This window comes from Rhamphochromis longiceps, unplaced genomic scaffold, assembly GCF_057381845.1.
Source record: "Rhamphochromis longiceps isolate RC_006_pf unplaced genomic scaffold, R_longiceps_female_GT1.1 unmapped_scaffold_4, whole genome shotgun sequence".
NCBI classification, from domain to species: domain Eukaryota; kingdom Metazoa; phylum Chordata; class Actinopteri; order Cichliformes; family Cichlidae; genus Rhamphochromis; species Rhamphochromis longiceps.
The window spans coordinates 863713-887036 of record NW_028187224.1 but is presented as its reverse complement, the minus strand read 5'-3'; the positions used below and the strand labels follow the sequence as shown (position 1 = coordinate 887036).

Sequence of the window (23324 nt, the reverse complement as noted above, 5' to 3'; positions counted from 1 at the left end):
TATATTGTACAAACATGAAAAGTATATTGTTAGAACTATATCTAATATTGTTAGAACAATAGTATACTATAATAATAAACTTTTCACGTTATAATGTGACATAGCTCTATTTTTCTTTTGCCTGGGTGGCGGCTCTACGCTTCCGTACTACGCTTCTGTATCCAACACTTTTCAATGTGGCCTCACAAAATTATTATGACTACAACAACCATGAAAAGAGTTGGATGGACATTGCTACTCAATCACAGCTGCCTGGTCAATGTTTTTCATTAGTAATTTAGCAAAGTTGATGGTGTGTGTGTCTGTAAGACAGAGAGAGGGAGAGCGAGGGACAGATTTTGTATGATAAGCTTCATGTTATGAAGGCACAGTTTGAGCACTCGGGTCGCATCAGAGCATCAGGCCATATAGTGTGAGACCCTGCATTGTGACCTATGAACTTCTAACCTCTGCGATTTAATTGTACAGTTTGAGCAGGAGCTGAATAACGCGACTGAAAAAAAAAAAAATCGCACAGTGTTTGCCCAGCTTAATGCAGACTGTTTAAACTAAACAAGCTGCTGTTTCACATAATAAACCCTGTCAGCTGCAGTATTGTCTTCTGTTTTAACAGTTAAAGCAGTAGAGACGAGCTGTTTGCATGTGCGTGGAACTCTAGCGTCATTAACCATGCTAGCTGTTAGCTTATAGCTCACGCTAGCTAACCAGCGAGCAGTTAAAAGGACAGCTGAAGCTGCACAAAATACCCACAAACTTATCTCACTACAATGTAGCGCCGAAAATATGACTCGCAGCTCAAGCTCGACACAGCGTCTGTAACATAAGACTGACATCCAGCTAACCACAGCTAAAAGATATTTAGAGAAAACTTACAGTTTCCTCAGGTTACATGAACTGAGTTGTTTCACGCTGAAAAGTTGGTTTGTTTTGGCTCTCACTGAAGACATAGCTACTCTTTTGTGCTGCTTTTACCCAATGGTATCTTTTGCGAGTGTGGACGCGTCATCTGTTTGCTCCTTAAATGCTTTTCTTCTTTTATTGATTTTTATGCTGATTTTTTCCCTTTTTTCCGTATGAGCTTACCTGCGATAGCTTCTGGACACTTATAGATCATTAGGACTAAAGTGTTCTTAACAGAAACAGCAACATTTTTATAGTTACCTTATCCTCAGCGCTCCGTGTGTCTGTGGCCTAGACACAGCTGAAGCCTGATTACAGCGTCTGGGCACCAAACAGCCTCAATAGCCTGGAAAGGTGCTAACCGCTAGGCTAACTAGCAACAAGATGCCTTCCCTATCCACAGATGACTACCACAGCCTCCTGCAGAAGATTGCAGTACTGGAGACAAAAATTCATCGCTTAGAAGTAAACGTGGAGGTAAATGGACTGTGTGGAAATGAAACAACCTTGCCTTTGATTCAAAACAATGGCGATGAGCAAGCTAGTACACAGCTAAGGAGCACAGATAACATGACCAAGAAAGTAGACTCTGTGCATTATTATAAATCCTCAAGTGATAATCCCCCCTTGGACTGTCTTGGTGCAAAACCAAGACATAAATCATGTCTCCTGGAAGGCGGAGGACGTATCACGGGCAGAGCACAGCGAGCTGAAATCTCTGAAACCGACTGGCCTTCACTTCCTACGAGACAGAGAAGCTCTTCTACCCCTGTATACGAGAGGAAACAGGACTGGACAACAGTGAATAGGAAGGTTAACAACAAACCTCCAAAACAACTGAATGTGAAACTGCACAACAGATTTGCTCCACTATCAAAGGACCCTGGATCTATATCGGACAACCATCCATCTAAAAGCAGCAAAGTAAGGTCTGAAAATCTGTTGAAAAGTAAAAGACCACAGGGAAAGCTAAAGGCTAGGCCTGAAACTCTGATTGTGGGTGACTCTGCCGTAAAGGATGTACAAAGGATGTGCGGTAAGAACACTAAAGTCCTCTGCTTTCCTAACGATATGGTCAACAACCTGAAGGAGAGAATTCTTCAAATTGCAGATGAATATCCAACTGTGACAAACATTGTTCTGCATACAGGGTCAAACGATGTGTCCAAACAACAGTCGGAGGTTCTGAAACGGGACTTTACTGGATTACTAAATACTGTAAACTCTCTGAATGCAGCTGTATTCATCAGTGGACCTGTACCGCCGGTCAGAGGAGGAGACGAGAGATTCAGCAGGTTGTTTACACTGAATAAATGGCTTATATCAGCATGTACTGACCACTCGGTGCATTTTATCAACAACTTTAATATTTTTTGGGAACACAGGCATCTGTTCAAAGCAAATGGATTTAATTTTAACAAGTCAGGGGTGAAACTGTTCACCTCCAACTTGTTTTATTCCATACGTCATCCATATGTGCTTGGTGCCAAGGCTGAGATAAACGAGGAGTTATCTCATAAAGAGGAACAAACAGTACTCCAAGAACAGACAAAGCCCAGCAGAAACCTTGAGGAGGAGCTCCATCTGCCCCCACCCGGGAAGAGCCTCAGAAAGGAGAGACATCTGAGGCAAGAAGAGGGGTCCCTATTTGCCTCCAACTCTCTCAACAACACCAACGACCAGGACCAGGGACCACGATCTTCCCCAGTCCCCCAAACCCCTGACAGGCCATCACCCTCCTCCCCCTCCCTTTCTCCCTCCTCCCCACACCTGAAATTCACTGAGGAGATGATGGAGCGGGTCAATGCTGGGCTCAGATCTACCCCCCGTCCCAATCCCTTTTTGTCCCCCATAAACCCCCCACCAGAGCGGCCAAAGGTTCGCCATCGAGCCCCGCCCTCATCAGAGCAATCGAAGTCACATTGCCCAGCCTCGCCCCCCTTAGTTCCTCCGTACCACCTTCATGCTCTGTCTCCACAGTCTGATGTGTTTAGGGTCCGGGCTGCGAGGATTATGGCAGTGGTGACTTTTCCCAGGAGAAGCTGGGACCCTGTTTACTAGAAGGTTTTAAAATCTCTGTACTTTTAGGTGACAGAAGGAGACATGTGGCCTGGTCAAAACACAGAGAGGTGCACTCTAAAAGATCTTTAAACATAGTAAACATACCTCGTGTGCCACAGACTGCTCCCAAACACGAGGGGACAAGTAATACCTCTAAAACACTTAAGTTGGCTTTATTAAACGTTAGATCTTTAGCTGGGAAAACATTTTTAATTAATGATTTAATCACTGAGCACAGCCTTGATTTTATGTTTTTAACTGAAACTTGGTTGGACCAAAGTAACAGTGGAGCTGTTCTCATCGAGACGACCCCTCCTAACTACAGTTTTATCAGTGAGGCCAGGGCGAGCAGGAGAGGAGGAGGGGTTGCTGTCTTATTTAATGAATCATTTCAATGTAAGCAGCTATCTCCTGGAAGTTTTCAGTCTTTTGAATATGTGGCTTTACAGCTGAAGGCCCCATCCAAAGTTGTGTTTCTTAATGTTTACAGGCCTCCCAAATACTGCACAGACTTTTTTAATGACCTCAGTGAACTGCTGTCTGTGATCTGTGTTGATTTTGACTGTGTAATTATTGCTGGGGATTTTAACATCCATGTGGACAACCCTCAGGACAAAGGGACTAAAGACCTGAGTAACACTCTGGGCAACTTTGGGCTGACTCAGCATGTAACAGAGGCCACACATAATAGAGGACACACTCTTGACCTACTGATCTCCAAAGGCCTGAGCATTTCAAAGGTTACTGTGTCTGATGTGGGCCTGTCTGATCATTACTGTGTTTTCTTTGAAAGTAAAATCTCAGCCCACACAAATATATCAACAACAGTGATCACAAAACGGTGTATAACTGAACACAGTAGTGCAATTTTTAACCAGGTCTTCCCATTAACACCTGACCTGTCCAGAGGGTCAGTCAATGAGCTCGTCAATAGCTTCAATGCTAACATGTTAAATGTAATGGACACTATTGCTCCCATTAAGGTGAAGGTTATCTCTGGAAGGAAAAAGTCTCCATGGAGAAACTCCACACTGGTGAAAAAAGAAAAAAGAGAGTGTAGGAAAGCTGAGCAGGTTCACTATGACATCTATAAAGAGAAACTTCACAATTTTAATTTACAACTGAGGAGTGCAAGGAGGTCCTACTTCTCTGACATCATCACTAAAAACAGCCATAATGCTCGGGTCTTATTTTCTACAGTTGACAGGCTAACAAACCCTCCTGTGTCAGTGGCAGCTGAACTTCATTCGACCATGGCCTGCAATGACTTTGCCAAATTCTTCACAGAAAAAATCCAAAAAATTAGACAAGCAATTGGTACATCAACAGCAGATCCAGGATATGTACTGTGTCCACCAAAAAACTGTTTAAACACCATGAAACAGTTTCAACCTATTAACAGCAAAGACCTGGAGGACATCTTAGGTCAACTGAACTCCTCCTCCTGCTGTTTAGATGTCCTGCCAACAAGTTTTTTCAAAAAGGTCTCAAAGACTTTAGAGTCAGACCTGTTACAGATCGTCAACTTTTCTTTATTATCAGGTGTGTTTCCAGAATCACTAAAAACTGCTGTAATCAAACCTATACTGAAAAAGGACAATCTTGACAAGACACAAATGAACAACTACAGGCCGATCTCAAATCTCTCATTTTTAAGTAAGATCATTGAAAAAGCAGTTTCTCAACAGCTCAGTTACTTCTTAAAACAGAATAACTACTACGATGCCTTCCAGTCAGGTTTTAGACAGAACCACAGCACTGAAACCGCTCTGACCAAAGTGTTTAATGACATATGTCTGAATACAGACAGTGGAAAAATGTCAGTCTTAGTTTTACTGGATCTCAGTGCCGCATTTGATACAGTTGACCACAACATATTACTCAAACAACTGGAGAACTGGGCAGGTCTTTCAGGAACTGTACTAAACTGGTTCAAAACATACGTAGAAAACAGGAAATACTTTGTATCAATAGGTAACTTCACATCTGAGCAGACAAGTATCACATGTGGAGTTCCCCAAGGTTCCATCTTGGGACCCTTTCTGTTTAACATTTACATGCTCCCACTGGCACAGATTATAAAGAACAACAAAATAAACTGTCGTAGCTATGCAGATGACACACAAATATATATCACAATGTCACCAGGAGACCAAGGCCCCGTACAATTTTCTCCAGCTAAACAAAAACAAAACTGAGGTAATAGTCTTTGGCGCCAAAGAAAAACGATTACAGGTCACCAGAGAACTTCAATCTATACATCTAAAAACCACAAACCAGGCGAGAAATGTGGGTGTAGTGATGGATGCAGACCTAAACTTAGAAAAACACATTAAGACAATAACAAAGTCAGCTTACTATCACCTCAAGAATATATCAAGGATAAAAGATCTGATGTCTCAACAGGACCTGGAAAAACTAGTCCATGCATTCATCTTTAGTAGGCTTGATTACTGTAACAGCATCTTTACAGGTCTACCTAAAAAAAATCAGTCAGACAACTACAGCTCATTCAGAACTCTGCTGCTCGAGTCCTCACTAAGACCAAAAAAGTGGACCACATCAGTCCAGCTCTGAGGTCCTTACACTGGCTGCCTGTCCGTCAGAGGATAGACTTTAAAGTTCTGATGCTGGCCTATAAAGCTCTGAATGGTTTAGGACCAAAATACATCAGTGACCTCCTGACCCAGTATGAACCTTCCAGATCCCTCAGGTCATCTGGATCCGGTCTTTTATCAGTTCCCAGAGTCAGAACCAGACACGGAGAAGCTGCATTCAGCTTTTATGCTCCTTATATCTGGAACAAACTCCCAGAAAGCCTCAGATCAGCTGAAACACTCAGTTTATTTAAATCCAGGTTGAAGACTCACCTGTTCTCAGCTGTATTTGAATAAAGCACCAAATCCACACTTTTAAGCTTAAATTTCAAAACTTACATTTAACTACTGATTTTATCTACTGTTCTGATTTTATCTGTTTTGATTTTATATACTGTTTTGTTTGTTTGTTTGTTTGTTTGCTTGTTTTAATCAATTTTAAATCATGCTTTTTATTTGTTTTTGTTTCTAATGTCTCTGTAAAGCACTTTGAATCACCTTGTTGTTGAATTGTGCTATACAAATAAATTTGCCTTGCCTTGCCTTGCCTTTAAGCGAAACATTCTTTGTATGTGAGGAAAATGCTGTTCATCCTCTTCAGCTCTAGCGTAGACAACTGGCTTTGCCATGTTTTCATGTGTGTCTTCTTTCCGTGTGTCCGCTACTTTGAAACGCTTGGGCCGCTCTGCCCGCCACAGTTTCAAGCTGGTCATGTGACTGCATGGCCACATCTGATTGGTAAAAAAGTTACCGGAAACTCCACTGGCGGCATGTTATCTAATGTGTTAAACTAATTATTTTTTAAAAAGTAACGAGTCAAATTTTGGAAATGTAGCAGAGTAAAAGTACCGTTTCTTCTTCACAAATGTACTCAAGTAAAAGTAAAAAGTATCGTGCAAAAAGGGTACTTTAAAAGTACATTTTTTTTCCAAAAACTTACTCAAGTAAATATAACGGAGTAAATGTAACTCGTTACTACCCACCTCTGCAGACGGGCAAGTATACAGGTATACTATGAACAAATATACATATATAAAGATGAAGCACTGTGAGGTAAACAGATCTACAGAGTGCTATGAAAATATCTACAGTAGTGGAAGCGTAGCTCTCTGAACAGACTATAACAGTGTAGGCACTATAACAGAGACTACACCATGTCAGTGTCCTAAAACTACAGCAGTAACCAACGTGGTGAATGTTGATAATGAAAGGATCATGGTCACTGGGAGGAGGAGTGTAGAAGGGTTAGGTGAGTGGATGGAAAGGCTCAGCAGGGACTGAGTTTAGTAGGGTGACAGCTGTGGGGAAGAAGCTGTTCCTAAACCTGCTGGTTTTAGTCTGAAGGCTCCTGTAGCGCCTCCTGGAGGGGAGGAGGAGCTGGAAGAGTTTATTGGCAGTATGAGAGGAGTCCGAGAATGATGCATACTCGGCTTAGAAATCTCTTTTTGAGCGTTGTGTGATGGAGAACTTTGCTTTGTGTAATGTTATAAATACTTGGATAATCCTCAGAGTCTCTGGACTTTTACTTAGAGATATTATATTCAGTCCTGTGGATAGTTATATATTTAAAAATATATTATCCTCTCTGGTTACTCTGGTATCAATGACTCTGAATCACTTAATGGTAAATAACACACTATTGGCAAAAATAAAAAACTGTGAAAGAATTCCAGATGACAAGTCTGTAGTTCGACATACAAGTGACGACCTTTGACCTTCATCAGTTTTTATTTAATTGTGTCAGAGAAACTCAAACGTGCTCTTCATGCAGCTGAGTACATTCAGTGTTTAAAACGGAAGCTGTGCAGGTCTGAGATCAGCAGCTTTGTGAAACACCAAGCTGAGGTCCTGTTAATGCTGATATATAGTGACACAGTTACATTTCAATTTAATTCAATTTTATTCATATAGCGCCAAATCACAACAACAGTCACCTGAAGGTGCTTTATATTGTACAGTAGATCGTACAATAACAGATACAGAGAAAAACCCAACATTCATATGATACAGGGGTGATTAATCCTTTTGACTTTGTTTTTATCAATAAAACAGCTGCAGCTTTCACTACAGCACATGTGGTGCTTTAACCTTTGTACTGTTTGCATCAGTTCATTCTGCAGTTAACATGTGAACATGTTGGATGATCTGTCTGCTGTCACTGGGTGGTGCTGAGGTCTGAATCTGAGGGCAGCTCCTGTAATCACAAAGAGAACAGAACCATCACAAACTGAAATATAAAGTTTATCTCAAATCTGAAATAGAGCTGATCCTTCTGTCCTCACACACCCAGGATCTGAAGTTCTTCTCTTACATTTCTTTAGTTCTTCAGCTCTGCTCACATACGAGCTGTTTATTTCTTAAAGCCAAGTCAAGTCAAGTCAAGTCAACTTTATTTGTCAATTCTGCCACATGTACAGGACATACACAGAATAGAAATTGCGTTACTCTCAAACCCTAGTGATTAGAAAAATGCAAATAAAATAATTAAAAAGTAAAAATTTAAATAAATACAATACAATTTTACGTATAACAAAAAAAAGCTATGCAATATACAATATACAATATTCAAGTAAGAAGGCATAGTGGTGCAAAATAGGCAAATAGTGCAAATGGAGATTTAGTAGTGTACGGTAAGAGATAGTGTAACAGCAAAGTCTTATGAGGTAATGGCAGTCCAATGCTCCACAAAGTGACTGGAGCAGGCCAGTGAGTGCGTCAGAGAGTGAGTGTGTGTGTGTGTGTGTGTGACAGAGTTCAGTGAGACCGTGGTGGAGAAGAGGGGAGAGGGGGGCAGAATCGGGAGGGAGTTTAGCTTCCTGACAGCCTGATGGATGAAGCTGTCCTTCAGTCTGCTGGTTCTGGCCTGGAGACTCCGCAGTCTCCTCCCTGACGGCAGCAGCTTGAAGAAGCTGTATAAAGCCGTATATACCAACAGATTTTCCAATATAATGTTAACCTTTGAGTTGTTGGTGCTTTGTGAATGTGAATCTGCATACATGAGCAGACGGAGCAGGTTTCAGTCCTGGTTCAGTCTGCTGCTGCACCGTGGTCACCAACATACAGAGGTATCATAACAAATATTAATGCTTTTTTCCCTCTCAAAGGATGTAAGCTGTACTGCACATGTAACTTTGTGAACTTACCTCAATAAGAATGATTCAGACTGTTTTATTTAACCTGAATATTTGAAACAAACTTAGTAAAAACAATACACAGAGTCAGTGCTAAAAATGTAATCCGAGGAAAAATGAAACACACATTTTAACTTAAGCTGCCAAGCAGAAGTATTTGGTTTGAGTACATAAATATTAGGCTTTGCTATTTAATCTGTAATTAATGATTAATGAGGGGTTACTGAAGTGCAAGCCTTTTTTAAAATATGTGTTAATATCCTTACAGATGTGGCAAAAGAGTGAAAACATGCTGCTGTTTGCACATATTGAATAATCAGCTCTGCACAGGAGCTGCAGCAGAGTGCAGCCTGTTGCCTTACAGTGTAATACTCATAATAAAAGTACAGTAACTGTGGTTAGTTACTGACGGAGCAGCCCGGTGCGTTTCTGTTCATTTCGTTCACCTGCACGGGTTAGCTAAACAAACTTTACAAAACAAGTTTTGCCGATAGCCGAGTGCCCATCTTAGCTAGCTAGCTAAGGATGTTAGCTACAGATTAGCTTACAAACACCTTTCACTTACCAAAAATATTGTGGCGGCTCTCAGGTCCTTCTGTCAGGCAGACACTGAAGAACACCTGAGTCTGTCAGTTTGAAACAGTCGGTAAACGCTGGACCTCCTCTCAGCGTCCCCGCTCTATGTGCCGTTCAGAGATACGCAAGTTTCTTCATGACTGCGGCTGCTGCAGATATTAGGTCGTCCATGATTTCTACAGTCACTGGTCAGCAATATAATGTGTGCAAACATATGTGGCTCATATATGTGGCTCTGAAGCCCCGCCCCTCAAGCGCACCCTCAGATGCCGAAGCAGTGCCAACTAATTGAAGCTGAAAAAATAACTGTACGTGGAAAAAAACGATGTAAGTGTGAAAACCACATGAACAGTGAGTTTTTTCTTTAAATTTCTATATTTATGTTTTTTCACTATCATTTCACTTTCAATACATTTGTTTCAGTTTCAATATTTCTTCAGTTTCATTTTAAGGTGGCATCGTTTTAACCTCATATGTGGGTTCAAAGTACAAAAAAGTCCAGTTGTTTCTCTGCCAAACTCCTTAGACTGGAAGTTCTCATGTTATATTAATGTCCCACAGAAAGATTAAGGCAAAGATTAGGACAGGTTACAACTCGTGAATTTCATGTACTTGTCACAGTTACAAAAAAGAATCTGCCTGAAGTCTATACATCCATACGTCTCATCATACAAAGCACTGATCTCCTACCTGCTGATGGAGCTGCTTTGGCTGGCTGTTCTTTAGGTTCTTCCATCATCTTGCTATAAAAACACGAGAAGATGATTTTACCAAAAGAAACAGTGAACACAGTCTGGGTGTCACATCATATGAATTTGTGTCATGGTTTAGTGTACGGGCCACACACACTGAAACTGATCTGTGTGAAAGAACACATCGATGACATGTGAATGTAGTGATAACCTCATCATAATAGAGGTTTTTACTTTTTCACATATTTGTTCAGTATAATGATTAAATAATCTGACAATACAAACCTAAAATACTTTGTTCCCTGTCTGCGACTTTGTGCGTCTCTGCTGTTAGTGCTTAAAGGAAGTTTTAAACTTAAAATCCTTCCCCACATATGTGACTGTGGTCTCTGGGGCCATTATCCTGAAACACTGGGGCTCAGCCCTGAAAGCTTTGCTATCTTCACCTGATAACAGCAGCTGTTTAAAGTTACTGAGTTTGACAGGGAAGTGAATGTAAATGTGAGACACTGTGTGCTCACAGCTAAAGGCTGCAGTCAGCTGTGTCAGAGCGTCCAATGATCCTTTAATAAACACTCAGAGCTCCATGTTGATGAAGCTGTCATGTGTGAGCTTGTGAGGCTCCTTTAAACTGGCTCTGCTCTGTCAGATGCTCACCTCTTCTTCACTGTCTCTGCTGCACTCTTCATCTCCTCTCTCTCTCTGCTGTCCTGTTTAACAAAAACAAACAAATCAGCGTTAGCCAATCAAACTCTGTGCAGATGCTGCAGCTACAGCTGATATGTCATTCAGCTGTTCATCAATCAGCTTCTGCTGCTGTTTATTCGGCTCTTACTCTGAACACGTGCAGATCTAGGAAGATTTTCTTGGGGTGTCAAAATCAAAGCGTTTGTTTTTTCAAACACATGTGCAGGTGTTTATATCACATATGGTTTAAATGATTCAAATGCAGTAAGTATACATGTTTCATATATCGTCTATAACTGAATTATGTTCTGTAGCCTACATAATGAAACACTTTAGTTGCATAAAACATGAATTTTGATTTTATGTACTGTATATGTCACAGCATCGCAGTGTGGATGTGGAGAAGAGAGGACCCAAACGCAGGACTCACAGGTGGTGAAGGCTGGTGTTTATGACAGAATGACAGAGCCTGAGATGGATGACTGACTGTAAGACCAGCTGAACAGAAACGACACATGTGGGACTGACAAAGACACTGAACTGGAGCAGGGACGTGCAGAGAGGTTTAAAGGGGCGGGTGCTCAAAGTTAAAAAGGGGCACATTGAACCAGGCTGAATAACAACAACACACATTCATCAAGAATCTAATATGGGAAGGGCAGGGCTGTGTTGGTCTGAGACTGTAGACAGTAAAAAGTCCACAGGAGAGATGGTAGCTGATTAAACAAGTGTCATGAGATAATAACTAAATGCAAAGATTGGTGACAGCGCTTGGAACCATAAGGACACAAAAACTGTGAGAAATAATTTAGGCTCTGCCTGTGAATCACTCTTTGCTTCTCTTCTTCCTTCCTTCCATCATTTCATATATCACTCTCCACTTGCTGTCTATGTGAGAACAAGGCACAACTTGCTATTGCAATAAACTATAATCTAATTATCCACACCTAACAACTCCTGCACTTAATCTAAATGATGACAGAAAAATGTTATAGCCCTGCCTTTAGTAGCCTCACACAGCTCCTGCTGTTTCCTCCTCATGTCCTTACCAGCCATGTCTGCACAATGTTATATCATGAGTAATATTTTTTTAAATCCATCTAAATAAAACACACACATGCACACACAGTGACATTTTAGACCTTCTTCAGAATACTGTATATACTATGGGCATCATGGTGCTGATCCAGAATCCTTACATTATTATTCATTACTAGAGCTACAATAATAAAGCAAAGAGGAGGGGGAAGTAATAAATATGAAATAATGTATTTATGATGATTCCATGTGTTTCACTATCCACTCTGTGCAGAGGCAAAGCTTATTACATGTTTAAACTGTAGAGATACAATCATTTTACTGCTGTAAAATCCAACTTTTGTCTTATTTAAAATATAAATCTAATATAATCTGCTTCTTAATGTATGTTCTTTAAAATACAGCGTGTGTTTTTAATATATTATAATTATAATAATTATTATGTGGACATGCATATTAGATCGTTTTTTAGTGAAATATAATCCCTCCAGAAAGGCAGGAAAAGCCCGGAAACTTACTTTAAAACTAAATATGTTCCCTAAAACGGTGACAGAGCTACAGACCCATGACAGCCTTACACAGGTAGCCAGCAGCTGTGACCAGCACTACCTGTGCAGTTAATAAAAGCACAGGTAATGTTTGTCGCGCTGTTGCACACACAGCACGCTCGTTTGTTTCAGTTCGTCAGTTGCAACAAGACAGCTTACCAACGTGTACGTAATAAGCTAATACTCCTGGGTGCTACACACTACAGTGTGCGCTGTACACCTACTTACTGGTTGTGTCGCATCAGTCTGTGTCTCTGAGTTAACTTGTGTTTCTCCTACAGCTCCGGACCGCTAAAAATGCGCGTGCTCTTTGTGAGCTCGTTCCCGGCTCGTAACCAGCGCGTTCTGCCGTCAAGGGCGATCATTGGTTAAATGTGATCATGTGACTGATGCAAGCCAGATCCTTTTATTTAGCAAAACTGTGATTAATAGTTAAATATTATTGTTGAGGGGCACAGACAGGACTCCGCACGCACACACATAAAAAAATAAATAAAAAAAATTTAAAAGTTGCCTCAACAAAAGGGCACTTTGGGCACTCATCAGGAAAGGGGCGGGTGCTCAAGCCCCTCTAGCCCCCCCCCTCTGCACGTCCCTGAACTGGAGGACACTCAGGACTTACACAGGCTAATGATAATGATCAGGGTTCATATGCCTTTTTCAGGGTCAAATTCAAGCACTTCTTAAACACTTTCAAGGTCCCTTTTCAAACTTTTCCAGCACATCCCTCCCTCACCGCCAAAAAAAAATGCATGTTTCAATTCACATCACCTCAGTAAGACCATGTGAAAGTTAAGACAAATCATCCTAGGTGAACTTAAACACCTTTGTTCCCTTTTTGTTAAGAAATAGAAAAACACTCCACACAAAAATACTGCAAAAGGAAACTGTTGCCTTATATAAAGAGTGTATAAACTCAAAATGCACATGTCACTTAAAAATTAAGATGTGAACAAATCAACTTGTTAGATATTCTTCTCCTGTTGAAAAACCCCCCAAAAAGAAATAAATAAGTCTTCTCATCAGATATTGATGCTTCTTTCCTGTGTGACAGAAAATAGGAGACAGATGTTTGTTTGTTTTTTAGGTTAATTCCCAATAAAGCTGTTTTACTGCTAACTACATTGCTGTCTGTATTATTGCTGAAGTCCTAAACGATCACCTTTAAAGTAGAGCTGGGCGATATGAGATTTTTTCATATCACGATATGTTTTTTTCATTTCAGGCGATAACGATATCTATCACGATATAAGCCAAATAACTATATTTGTAAGATTTAAATGTGCCGTTGCTCACAAGTAAAATGTGAAATAATCAGCAGCTTGTTTTTAAATATTTATTTCCCATAATAAGTTCAACAGGGTAGATGTACTTAAGGAACATGAGACTTTTTCAGATAAATAAAGGCAAATATTGCAAACTACACAAAAGGCAGCTGCTAAAGCGTTTAAGTTTCAAAATAGAACAAACGAAACAGACTAAACTGTCAATTCCACTTAGAAACAAAATATTAATTCTAAAAATAAATCTTAGTTTGTTTTACAGAAGAACAGACAAAACTGACTAACTTTTGTCAATATCAAATAAACTGAGAACTAAAAGGAAATTCTCAATCTCTCCTTGTTGTATAGCTGAGCTTTTCAAACAGTTTTAACAGTTACTTTAGTCTGACAAAAGCCGAATGACGAATTAGCGCTTCCAGTCAGAGACTGAGGCTACGTCCACACGTACACGGGTATTTTTGAAAACGGAGAATTTCCGTTTTCGTTTTAAAAATAATCCCGTCCACACATAAAGGCAGAAATGAAGGAAAACGCTGCTATGAACATGCCAAAGCAGCAGGTGGAGCTAGATTCCTAACCGTGCAGAAATGTTGGCCAATCAGAAGTCTAGAAGCCTCGGTGGGAAAAAGTTAACAAAGCTGGGGCATAGAAGCAGAACCGAGTCGTATGTGTGGAGGGACAGTAACTGTGTGTATATGTAAGCATTTAAACACTGCAGAGAGTAGAATTAACAGTATTGTAGAAATTCATTTCACCGAAACAATAACGTGGCGCACAGTGTGACGCATGCACCAGTTTATTGTATTTCCAGACTTGCTTTCGGCACAATTTACAGTGCACGCTACTCTGTTTTTTGTCAGACTTGAAATAGCCGAAATACCTTCACACTACGGAACTTCTATGGCTCTTCCGTTCGACAATCTCTCCGGCGTTGGAATCATCATCTGTTTTCTCTTCGGTCACGCTCGGTTGATTTTTCTAGTCGGCACACTCATTTCCTCCATTACCCGCTGGCTGCTTCCCAAACAAACACACGTGCGGCTACTTAGTTTGGATTGGCTGACCTTTTTTTTTTTTTTTTTTTTTAAGAGGACAAGAGCGGCGAGGTCTATCGCAATAGTTTAATTTTTCTATGGAGAAAAAGTTATATCGCGATACATATCGTTATCGTTCTATCGCCCAGCTCTACCTAGAAACCAGGTCAATGTGTCTGTAGGTTCAGTCATCCAGGTCATGTGATCTAAGGAGCTTGGAGAGAAAAGAGACGTCTTTAAGTTTCTGGAAGACGTTTCATCCGAGAAGCTTCTTCAGCTCTAAAAACATCAGATCCATGTTGGACACACTGACGATCCACTGGTCTACAAAGAGCAGCATGGAGATGACTGTGAACAGAACAGATGTAACAGTAGTTGTTGTACATGTACAGACCATAAATATGGAGTCCAGCTGTGTTTGATGCTGCTGGGCAGACTGACCACTGGGAACCTCTGAGCTCTGCTGCTCCACTCTGTGGAGGAACCATGAAGGATTAGATCAACACAGGATAAAGATCCAGGAGTTTCTGCTCAAATAACTTCATCTGAATCAAGTCTGTCAAGTTTTAAACTCTCAGATTGTGAACATATCAGTAATTTTCAGTCTGTTTTCATGGACGTCCTTTCAGTGGTGATGTCAGGGATGATTTTGAAGAAGCTCATCAAACTGAACCATCAGCAGATCACTGCTCCAAAACCAGAACATGATCCGAGTCTCCCTCCACCACCAGAACACCAGCTTTACTAACGTGGTAGATCAGTGTAGTACAGATCAATAACTGATGAGTCATTTGATCAAAATCACTGAGTGCTTCACGTCTGACCCTCTGATGCTTCTGTAGACATTTTGCATATTTAATGAATGTCTGACAGTTTTACATTCATTCTATGAACACAGTGGAAATGTTGTGTTATAGTCTCCATGTTGTTTCCAGCATCATAAATTCTTAAGTTCAGAAAATTAGATTCTTTCTTCACAGCTGAAAAACAACAACATTTATTCTCTATTGAAATCTGCATCGTCCACTCCAAAGGTCACAATCTGAAGGTAACATCTGGTTTTGTTCCCTGTGGTTAAGTCTGAGCATCAGTATGGTGGGATTTATCCACTACATCCACACCACTGTGGTTCAGTGTTGTCCTGATGGAGTAACAGCAGCCAGTATGATCCAGGCTTTAGCTGCTGGGTCTCTGTGTGACCTCTCAGACTGTTTAACAGATCAGACACAAAGAGAATCAGAGCAGCTCTGTTCTTTAAAGACAAACATGAACCCACTCAGGTCACACTTTCCCCACAGATATGAGCATCACTGTCCTCAAACAGCAAATGACCAAGTCGAACATTTGGATCTTTTCTCTTTCATTCTTTTCTTTTTAATGAATCTTTGTAACAATCTGAGGATGTTTCAGGTCATATTTATCCAGGAAACACAAACATGTAAAGGAGTCATCACAGCTCTCTGACCTCGTTGCTCCAGGTTCACCACTGAAGTCTGGAACGTCATCTTTGGACCGGTCGCTCCTCACAGACGGACAGCTGGACCCTGCAGACTGTGACCTCTGACCTCTGCAGACACAAACATGATTAAGATAAGATAGAACTTTATTAATCCCTCGGGTGGGTTCCTCTGGGAAATTCGATTTCCAAAAAAGCACAGCACCGACAGAAGTTACAGAGTTACAGAATATTTTATATATATATATATATATATATATATATATATATATATATATATATAAATAATACACACACACACACACACACACACACACACACACACACACACATATATATATATATATATAAATACAGAGACAATATAAATAAAATATACGAAGGGGATAAATAGAATAAATAGGAATAAAAATAAAAATACAAGTGAATTGCACATTTCAAGTATTGAGTCTATTGCACCGTTGACTATTTACAAAAGGTATTGCACAGTGAGGTGAAGAGGCACTACAGCTTAGTTGTTCCCCCCTCCTTTGTCCTCCTGTTTCCCCTCCCTCTCCCCTCCAGAGAGGAGTTAAACAGTTTGATGGCGTGTGGGACAAAGGAGTTTTTAAGTCTGTTAGTTCTTGTCTTGGGGAGAAGCAACCTGTCACTGAACAGACTCTTCTGGTTGTTTATGGCCGTGTGCAGAGGATGCCCAGCATTGTTCATAATGTCCATCAGTTTCTTTAATGTCCTTTTCTCTGCCACTGTCACCAGAGTGTCCAGCTTCATGCCGACCACAGAGCTAGCCCTCCTGATCAGTTTCTCCAGCCTGGATGAGTCCTTCTTTGCTGTGCTGCTCCCCCAGCACACCACAGCATAGAAAAGTACTCCAGCAACCACCGACTGGTAAAACATCCTCAGGAGCTTCCTGCAGATGTTAAAAGACCTCAGCCTCCTGAGGAAGTACAGTCGGCTTTGGGCTTTTTTATACAGGTGCTCTGTGTTGCATGACCAGTCCAGTTTATTGTCCACCCACAGCCCGAGGTACTTGTACTTGTTGACCACCTCCACCTCCTCCCCCTCTATCTGAACCGGCAGTGGACCTTCTCTGGACCTCCCGAAGTCCACAACCAGTTCCTTAGTCTTTGAGGTGTTGAGTTGCAGGTGGTTTGTGTGACTCCATGCGACAAAGTTCCTCACCAGACTTCTGTACTCCTCTTCCTGATCATCCCAGATACACCCCATGATGGCCGTGTCATCTGCAAACTTCTGAATATGGCATAATTCAGAGTTGTAGCAGAAGTCAGAGGTGTACAGGGTGAAGAGAAGAGGGGACAGCACAGTTCCCTGTGGTGCTCCTGTGCTGCTGACCACTGTGTCAGACGTGATGTCCTTCAGCCTGACGTACTGTGATCTGTCGGTGAGGTAGTCGGAGATCCAAGCCACCAGGCAGGGGTCCACCTCCATCCTGTTCAGTTTTTCCTGAAGCATACAGGGCCGGATGGTATTAAAGGCACTGGAAAAGTCAAGAAACAGGATCCTGACCGTGCCTTTTCCCCCATCCAGGTGTGAGTGGGCTCTGTGTAGGAGTTACAGGATGGCATCCTCCACTCCGACACCCGCCTTGTATGCAAACTGTAGTGGGTCCTGGGCATGTTGTACCTGTGGTCGGAGGAGGTTGAGGAAGAGCCGCTCTAGAGTCTTCATAAGATGTGACGTCAGTGCCACCGGTCGGAAGTCATTCAGCTCATTGGGCCGGTTCTTTTTGGGGACCGGGACGATGCAGGATGTCTTCCATAGGGCGGGCACTCTCCCCAGTCGCAGACTGAGGTTGAAGACTCGTTGTAGCGGCTCCCCAAGTTCAGCAGCACACGCCTTAAGCATCCTAGGACACACCTTGTCTGGGCCTGCTGCCTTTCTGGGGCGAAGCTTCCTCAGTTGTCTCCTGACCTGATCCACTGTGACACTGGGAGATGTTTGGGAGGAGGGGAGGGGGGGAGATGTCTTGCTGCTGAGAGAGGGATTGGAGGAGGGGGGTGTCATGGTGTCAGGAAGGGGGGGAAGCGAGGGAGGCAGGAGAGTGGGGAGAGGACTCTGTAGTGAAGGTGAGGGTGGGGGGCTTGTGGGCTGGTCAAACCTGTTGAAGAAGTTGTTAAGTTCGTTTGCCTTCTCCACAGTCCCCCCCACTGTGCTTTTCTTGGTGTTGTGGCCTGTGATGGTTTTCACACCATTCCAGACCTCCCTCATATTGTTCCTCTCCAACTTCTGCTCCACCTTCCTCCTGTAGGTGTCCTTTGCTTCCCTCAGGCAGCGTTTCACCTCCCGCTGTGCTGCCTTCATCTCCTCCTTCACTTTGCTCCTGAAAGCCTTCTTCTTCATGTTGAGGACAGCTTTGACTTCCTGTGTTACCCACGGTTTGTTATTAGGATAACACCGTACCGTCTTAGCAGGGGCGACTGTGTCCACACAAAAGTTGAGGTAGTCTGTAAGACAGTGTGTCGCCCCCTCTATTTTTGTTTTGTTTTGTTTTGTTGTTCACTCTGTTTTATATTCATATAGTTTGTTGTTTTTAAATCAGTGGACAAAATAAATATTATCACACAAAATCCAGGGTGAAACATAACCAAATAACCTAAATGGTGAAGTCATTATAGAAGTACATGTTGCAAAGGTCAGCCTCCTGTATAGACTGCTAAACTGTCTGGGGGGGCCCTGCCTGTCCTCGTTGGATAAGCTCCACCCCTTTTCCATAAGACGGAGACATTTGTATGAAAATAGATGGGCAGTAAAATAAAAAATAAAAAATATTATGGATGACTCTGTAAATCAAAGTCCGCCTGAGGCAGAAGCAGAAACCATGAGGAGCACAGCACCACTCCCAGAAGGGCACGAAGTGAAGCCATAGCTGCTGAAGAGTGAAGACGTGATGATGGAGGAGATCACAGATGAAGATCTGCTGCCTGCTGACTCTTTATATAGAAGAGTGAGACTATCTCCCCACCAACAGCTGCACTTATACAAACCCCAGGTGCTGGGATGGCTTTGAACATGTGACATTTTCTGCAAACACATGGACAGTTTCACAACCACAAAGATTATTCCTGCAGCGGCAGAATCGTATCCGCTGTGTGAGAGGTGAACGTCAGACAGTTCTTAGAAAATGTAGTTTCTCTTTAAGCTTTTAACGTCTCTTTTACCCCCATTTGTCTAAAACTACTTGACAGCCCTTCATGTCAGAGGTTTATTACCTGTGCAGGATGGAGCACATGGTCTCAGTCAGGCTGGACACGATCACTCCTACAGGAAGTAAATGTGATTTTATTTCACCTGTGAAATGATGAAAAACAGCAGAATAGCTCACGCTAACAAACGGGTGTTGAAATGTTTCATTTTCTGCTGTTTCACAGGTCAAAAAGGGCGTCGAAGCAAACTGAAGCTGAGCTGCTGCTGCTGTTGTAGTGCAGCATCTGCTGTGTGCTTCATCAGAGAACCTTCTGTATACAGCAGACAGAGGCTGCTGCCACTGAAGTCCATCTGCTAGAGAGCTTTAAACACTGGTTATTGAAGTGGCTTTGATGATACTGATACACAGTCTTTGCTGCTGTCACAGGACAGGGATCCACCAGGGAGTAGTTGTCAGGATAAAGAGCCTTCGCTTCTCTAAATATAAACTGGATACTTGTAGGAAACTTTGGGAAGCAGCATTTTTCCTCATATCGTCTAAACTGAAGTTAGCTCAGGTGCTTCTTCCATACTTGCTCTGCAGAAAGCCAAAGAGTTTGGAGCTCTGCAAACATTTGCAGCACAGCTGGATGTTTGTAACTTTGGTCACCTCTGTATCATCCCTCAGATTCTTTCTGCACAGCTTTGAAACCACGACAGCACGAGTGATGCTGAGGAGACGTCCAGTTTAAACAGACCTTTATTCCTGGAACACAAACACATGAAGTGATGCTGCTAAAGAAGAACATTTAATCGCACTAATGAATCAAGCATCTGTTTGTCTGTCAGTCTGTCAACAGTTCCTCTGATCGACTTCAGACTTGGTGGGTATTTTGTTTTTGCAGCGGTCAAAGTCGATCAGCATGTTGCTTTGTCTGCTGTAAATCTGCCTGTACAAAGGGAAACATGCATGTTTTAGATGCAAACTCACAACATGGCTGCATTTTTGTGATTATGTGTATTTTATATTGATTTATTCTATTATGTTTTGTATATGAATCTTTACAAGTGTGTCGATACAAAGGCTTGATTAAAACAAAGGTCTCAGCTGTGCTGTTAGGGATGCTCTCATATTTGTTTCAAATGTAATAAATCAAAGGATTTCAGGCTTTTCATCCTTTTTATTTGTTTGGTTCTAACAGCAGCTGGATAAAAACATGCAGGTGATGAATATAATTGTGTGATATTATGAGCATTGTGAATAAAGAAAGAGCAGAGATAGTAAAAAGGAAACAGGTGATGGACGTGAGATTTTCAGAACAAAAGCTCCTCAGTGAGACGATCACCTGGACACAAGGTCAGGCAGCTGGGACTCATCTAGAGAGCAAAATGGAAAAGTGATCTGTGCAGAACATCACTGTTGATTGCAGTTATTTACATCAGACTTCTTCTCTGAGATAAGAGCAGCATTTGTGGGAAAGATGACAGTATTTCCAGGCTGGATGCTGTTTGCAGGGAGAACTGAATGAAAGTCTCCTGCACCTCAGCGCTGAGGTCCACACCTGTGAACACAGATGAGGTCAATCTGCTGCAGCACGTAGAGCTTTACTGATCAGCAGGTTCAAAGGATTCAGCAGAGCGTAGAGTCAGAGCTAAATGCCACATCACCATAGAGTTTGTTAACAACAGCTTTCTTTGCCCTTTGTCTCGATGGACTGAATCAGGGATACTCGTCATACTTCACCTCAACCACGTCACTGAGAGACCCCAGCCTGACACAGCAGCAGAGATGATGAAAGCAGAAACAGCAAACAGATGCTTCAGTTGTGTTTCTCTCTGTGTGTGCGCTCACGCCCACTTGTGTGTGTGAACTTTCCACGTACCTCAGCTTGTTTCTCCAACATGAGCCATCAGGGCTGAAAAACATCACTAACACATGAATTCTTTCTCTTTTTGTTATCACCTGTGATCATGTGTCTCATGTTTCTGTCATTCACCAGTTCTTGTATAGTTACGTGTAACTAGACTTCTGTGGGACGTAAATGATTGTTTTGTATGCAGATCTGTACAAAGGATGGAAACACTTGATTACAAAGGAGATCTCAGCTGTGTTGTTATGGATGGACTTCAACGTATTTGTTAAAAAAGAGAATAAAGCAAAGTGTTTTAGCTGTTTGGGAGTTTTTGTTTGATTCGATTCAGTTTTATTTCTATGGAGTCAAATAATAAGAAAGGCTCTAGAACAGCCCTGAGTTTGTCCAGGTGACACTCCTCTGAAGAACAAAGACAAAGAGGAAGAAGGGGATTCGTTTTCAAGTCTTGTTTCTTTCAAAATAAAAGCTGAAATGTTTTGGAAGCATGATAATATTTCAGCCAGGATGCCGTCTCCAAGGAGACCTGCACCTCAGCGCTGAGCTCCACATCACGCCCTGTGAAAGCACAGATATAAATCTGCTGCAGTGAGAAGAACTTTACCCAACACAAGTGTAGAAGTAGACATTTGACTTTACCTACAACCTGTTAACAACAAAGCTTTCATTGCCTCTGCTGTTGATGTCATGTAGGACTAATCATACTTCACATCAGCCATGCACACGTCAGAGGATCTCCAGGCTTTCAGTAATAAAGCCAAGCAGATGATGTGAACATAGCAACAGTAAAACATGCATCATAATCAGCCGTATGTGTCGACTATGTGGCACCTCAGTCTTGTTGGCATGAAGAAAAGTTGTGTAACATGTAGCATAAGGGCTGCAAAGACATCATGTAGACAGCAGTCGTCTGTTAGTCGTAACGTATCTCCTGTTAAAGAGTTAAATGTGCGTTCTCCATCTCTGTCCTCTCACAGCTCGCCGTACACCAACTCCAGCTGTGGTAACCATGGCTGTGCCCATCAACACGCTGAAGCTGAGACGCCACCCGTCACTATGGCGACTCCAATAGGGTTACCTGTCAGCTGTGGACGCATGACAGGAAAACAGCAGAAACACAGACATGTTTACTGGAACATTTCCTATTGACAGCTTTATGGAAAAGTGGGTTTAAACACTTTTCTATGTTTTATTTTGTTTATTTATGGATTTATTGTGAAAGGAATTTCAAAGGTTTAATTTGACCTTTCCCCTGTTTTTCATACAGACTGGAGACGAATGGATGGTGCTTTCTTTGTTTGTCTAAAGATAATGAATAAAACTCTACACACATCTTAAACCACCCTCCTTTCTATATATTTTGTTATATAAATGGAAAGTATATAAGACACAAACTGAGCTTATATGATACTAAGGACCCTGGAGGTCAGTCCACCTTTATAATTCAGCACAGCCTGGAGTCTCTTAGTCAAGCTTGTTTGTGTTTTCTGTGAGGAAGTTTTCAGCAGCAGCTCTTTTCTTGGATGTTGGTTCCCTTTGTTTCCATCCTCTGTTAAGATGTTTCAGTAATGTTGAGGTCTGGGGAGGCCAATCCATGGCTGACGTCCTGTGATGCTGCATTAGCAGTTTGTTCATAGTGAAAAATGAAGCCACTGCCAATCAGACATTTGCACAGTGGATCAACTTCTGATGGTACTGTCCTGAATTCCACACCTATAATATGTTTGCACATACTGATGAATATGTGCAGCTGATTTTCAGTCCAGTTCCTGTGTGACAGACGCCAGTCTTTCTGCCTGTGTCCTTCCTTAACAATAGAGCCATCCTTCCACTGAGACTGTTTCTGATGAGGCTTCACTGAGCAGTAGATGGATCCCTCAGCTCATCTAATCGTCCTATTTCTAACACATGACTGTCAGAAACTGTTAATCTGCTGCAGCTCTTTAACTCCTCCACTTCTTTTTTTGTAATCTCTTAGTTTCCTCATCTTTTAAGGTGGCACTGCACACCAGATCCAAAGTCAACATGCTGTTATATAATGGAGTTGAACCTGTAATGGAGTTTGATTTAAACCAATCAGCAATTAAGTGAATGATGATGAGCAAAGATGGTGGAGGTGGTGGATGAAGACCCGGACAGCTGTGGTTGGCTCCTCGTATAGAGCAGAGTGAGGTTGTGTTTGCACATTATTATAAAACCATGTTCACCATATATTTTAGCTGCAGACAATAACATGATTTCTTTGCTGTGGTGATTTTATTCCACTTTGGTAAAATGGAAAACCATCATTTCTTGCTGTAATTCAC

At 41.8% G+C, this 23324-nt stretch overlaps 1 protein-coding gene across 1 annotated transcript in view; it reads right to left on the bottom strand.

The window, feature by feature from the left end:
- LOC146640606 (NLR family CARD domain-containing protein 3-like) overlaps positions 1-23324 on the bottom strand; it is a 248787-nt gene that overhangs the window by 22270 nt on the left and 203193 nt on the right. The window contains exons 2-3 of the mRNA XM_085399923.1: positions 10615-10667; positions 9956-10008 (exon numbers count right to left, since the gene is read on the bottom strand). Of these exons, the coding sequence (XP_085256049.1) occupies positions 9956-10008; positions 10615-10646 (85 nt within the window). The 5' untranslated portion in view covers positions 10647-10667. The remainder of the gene's footprint in view (positions 1-9955; positions 10009-10614; positions 10668-23324) is intronic.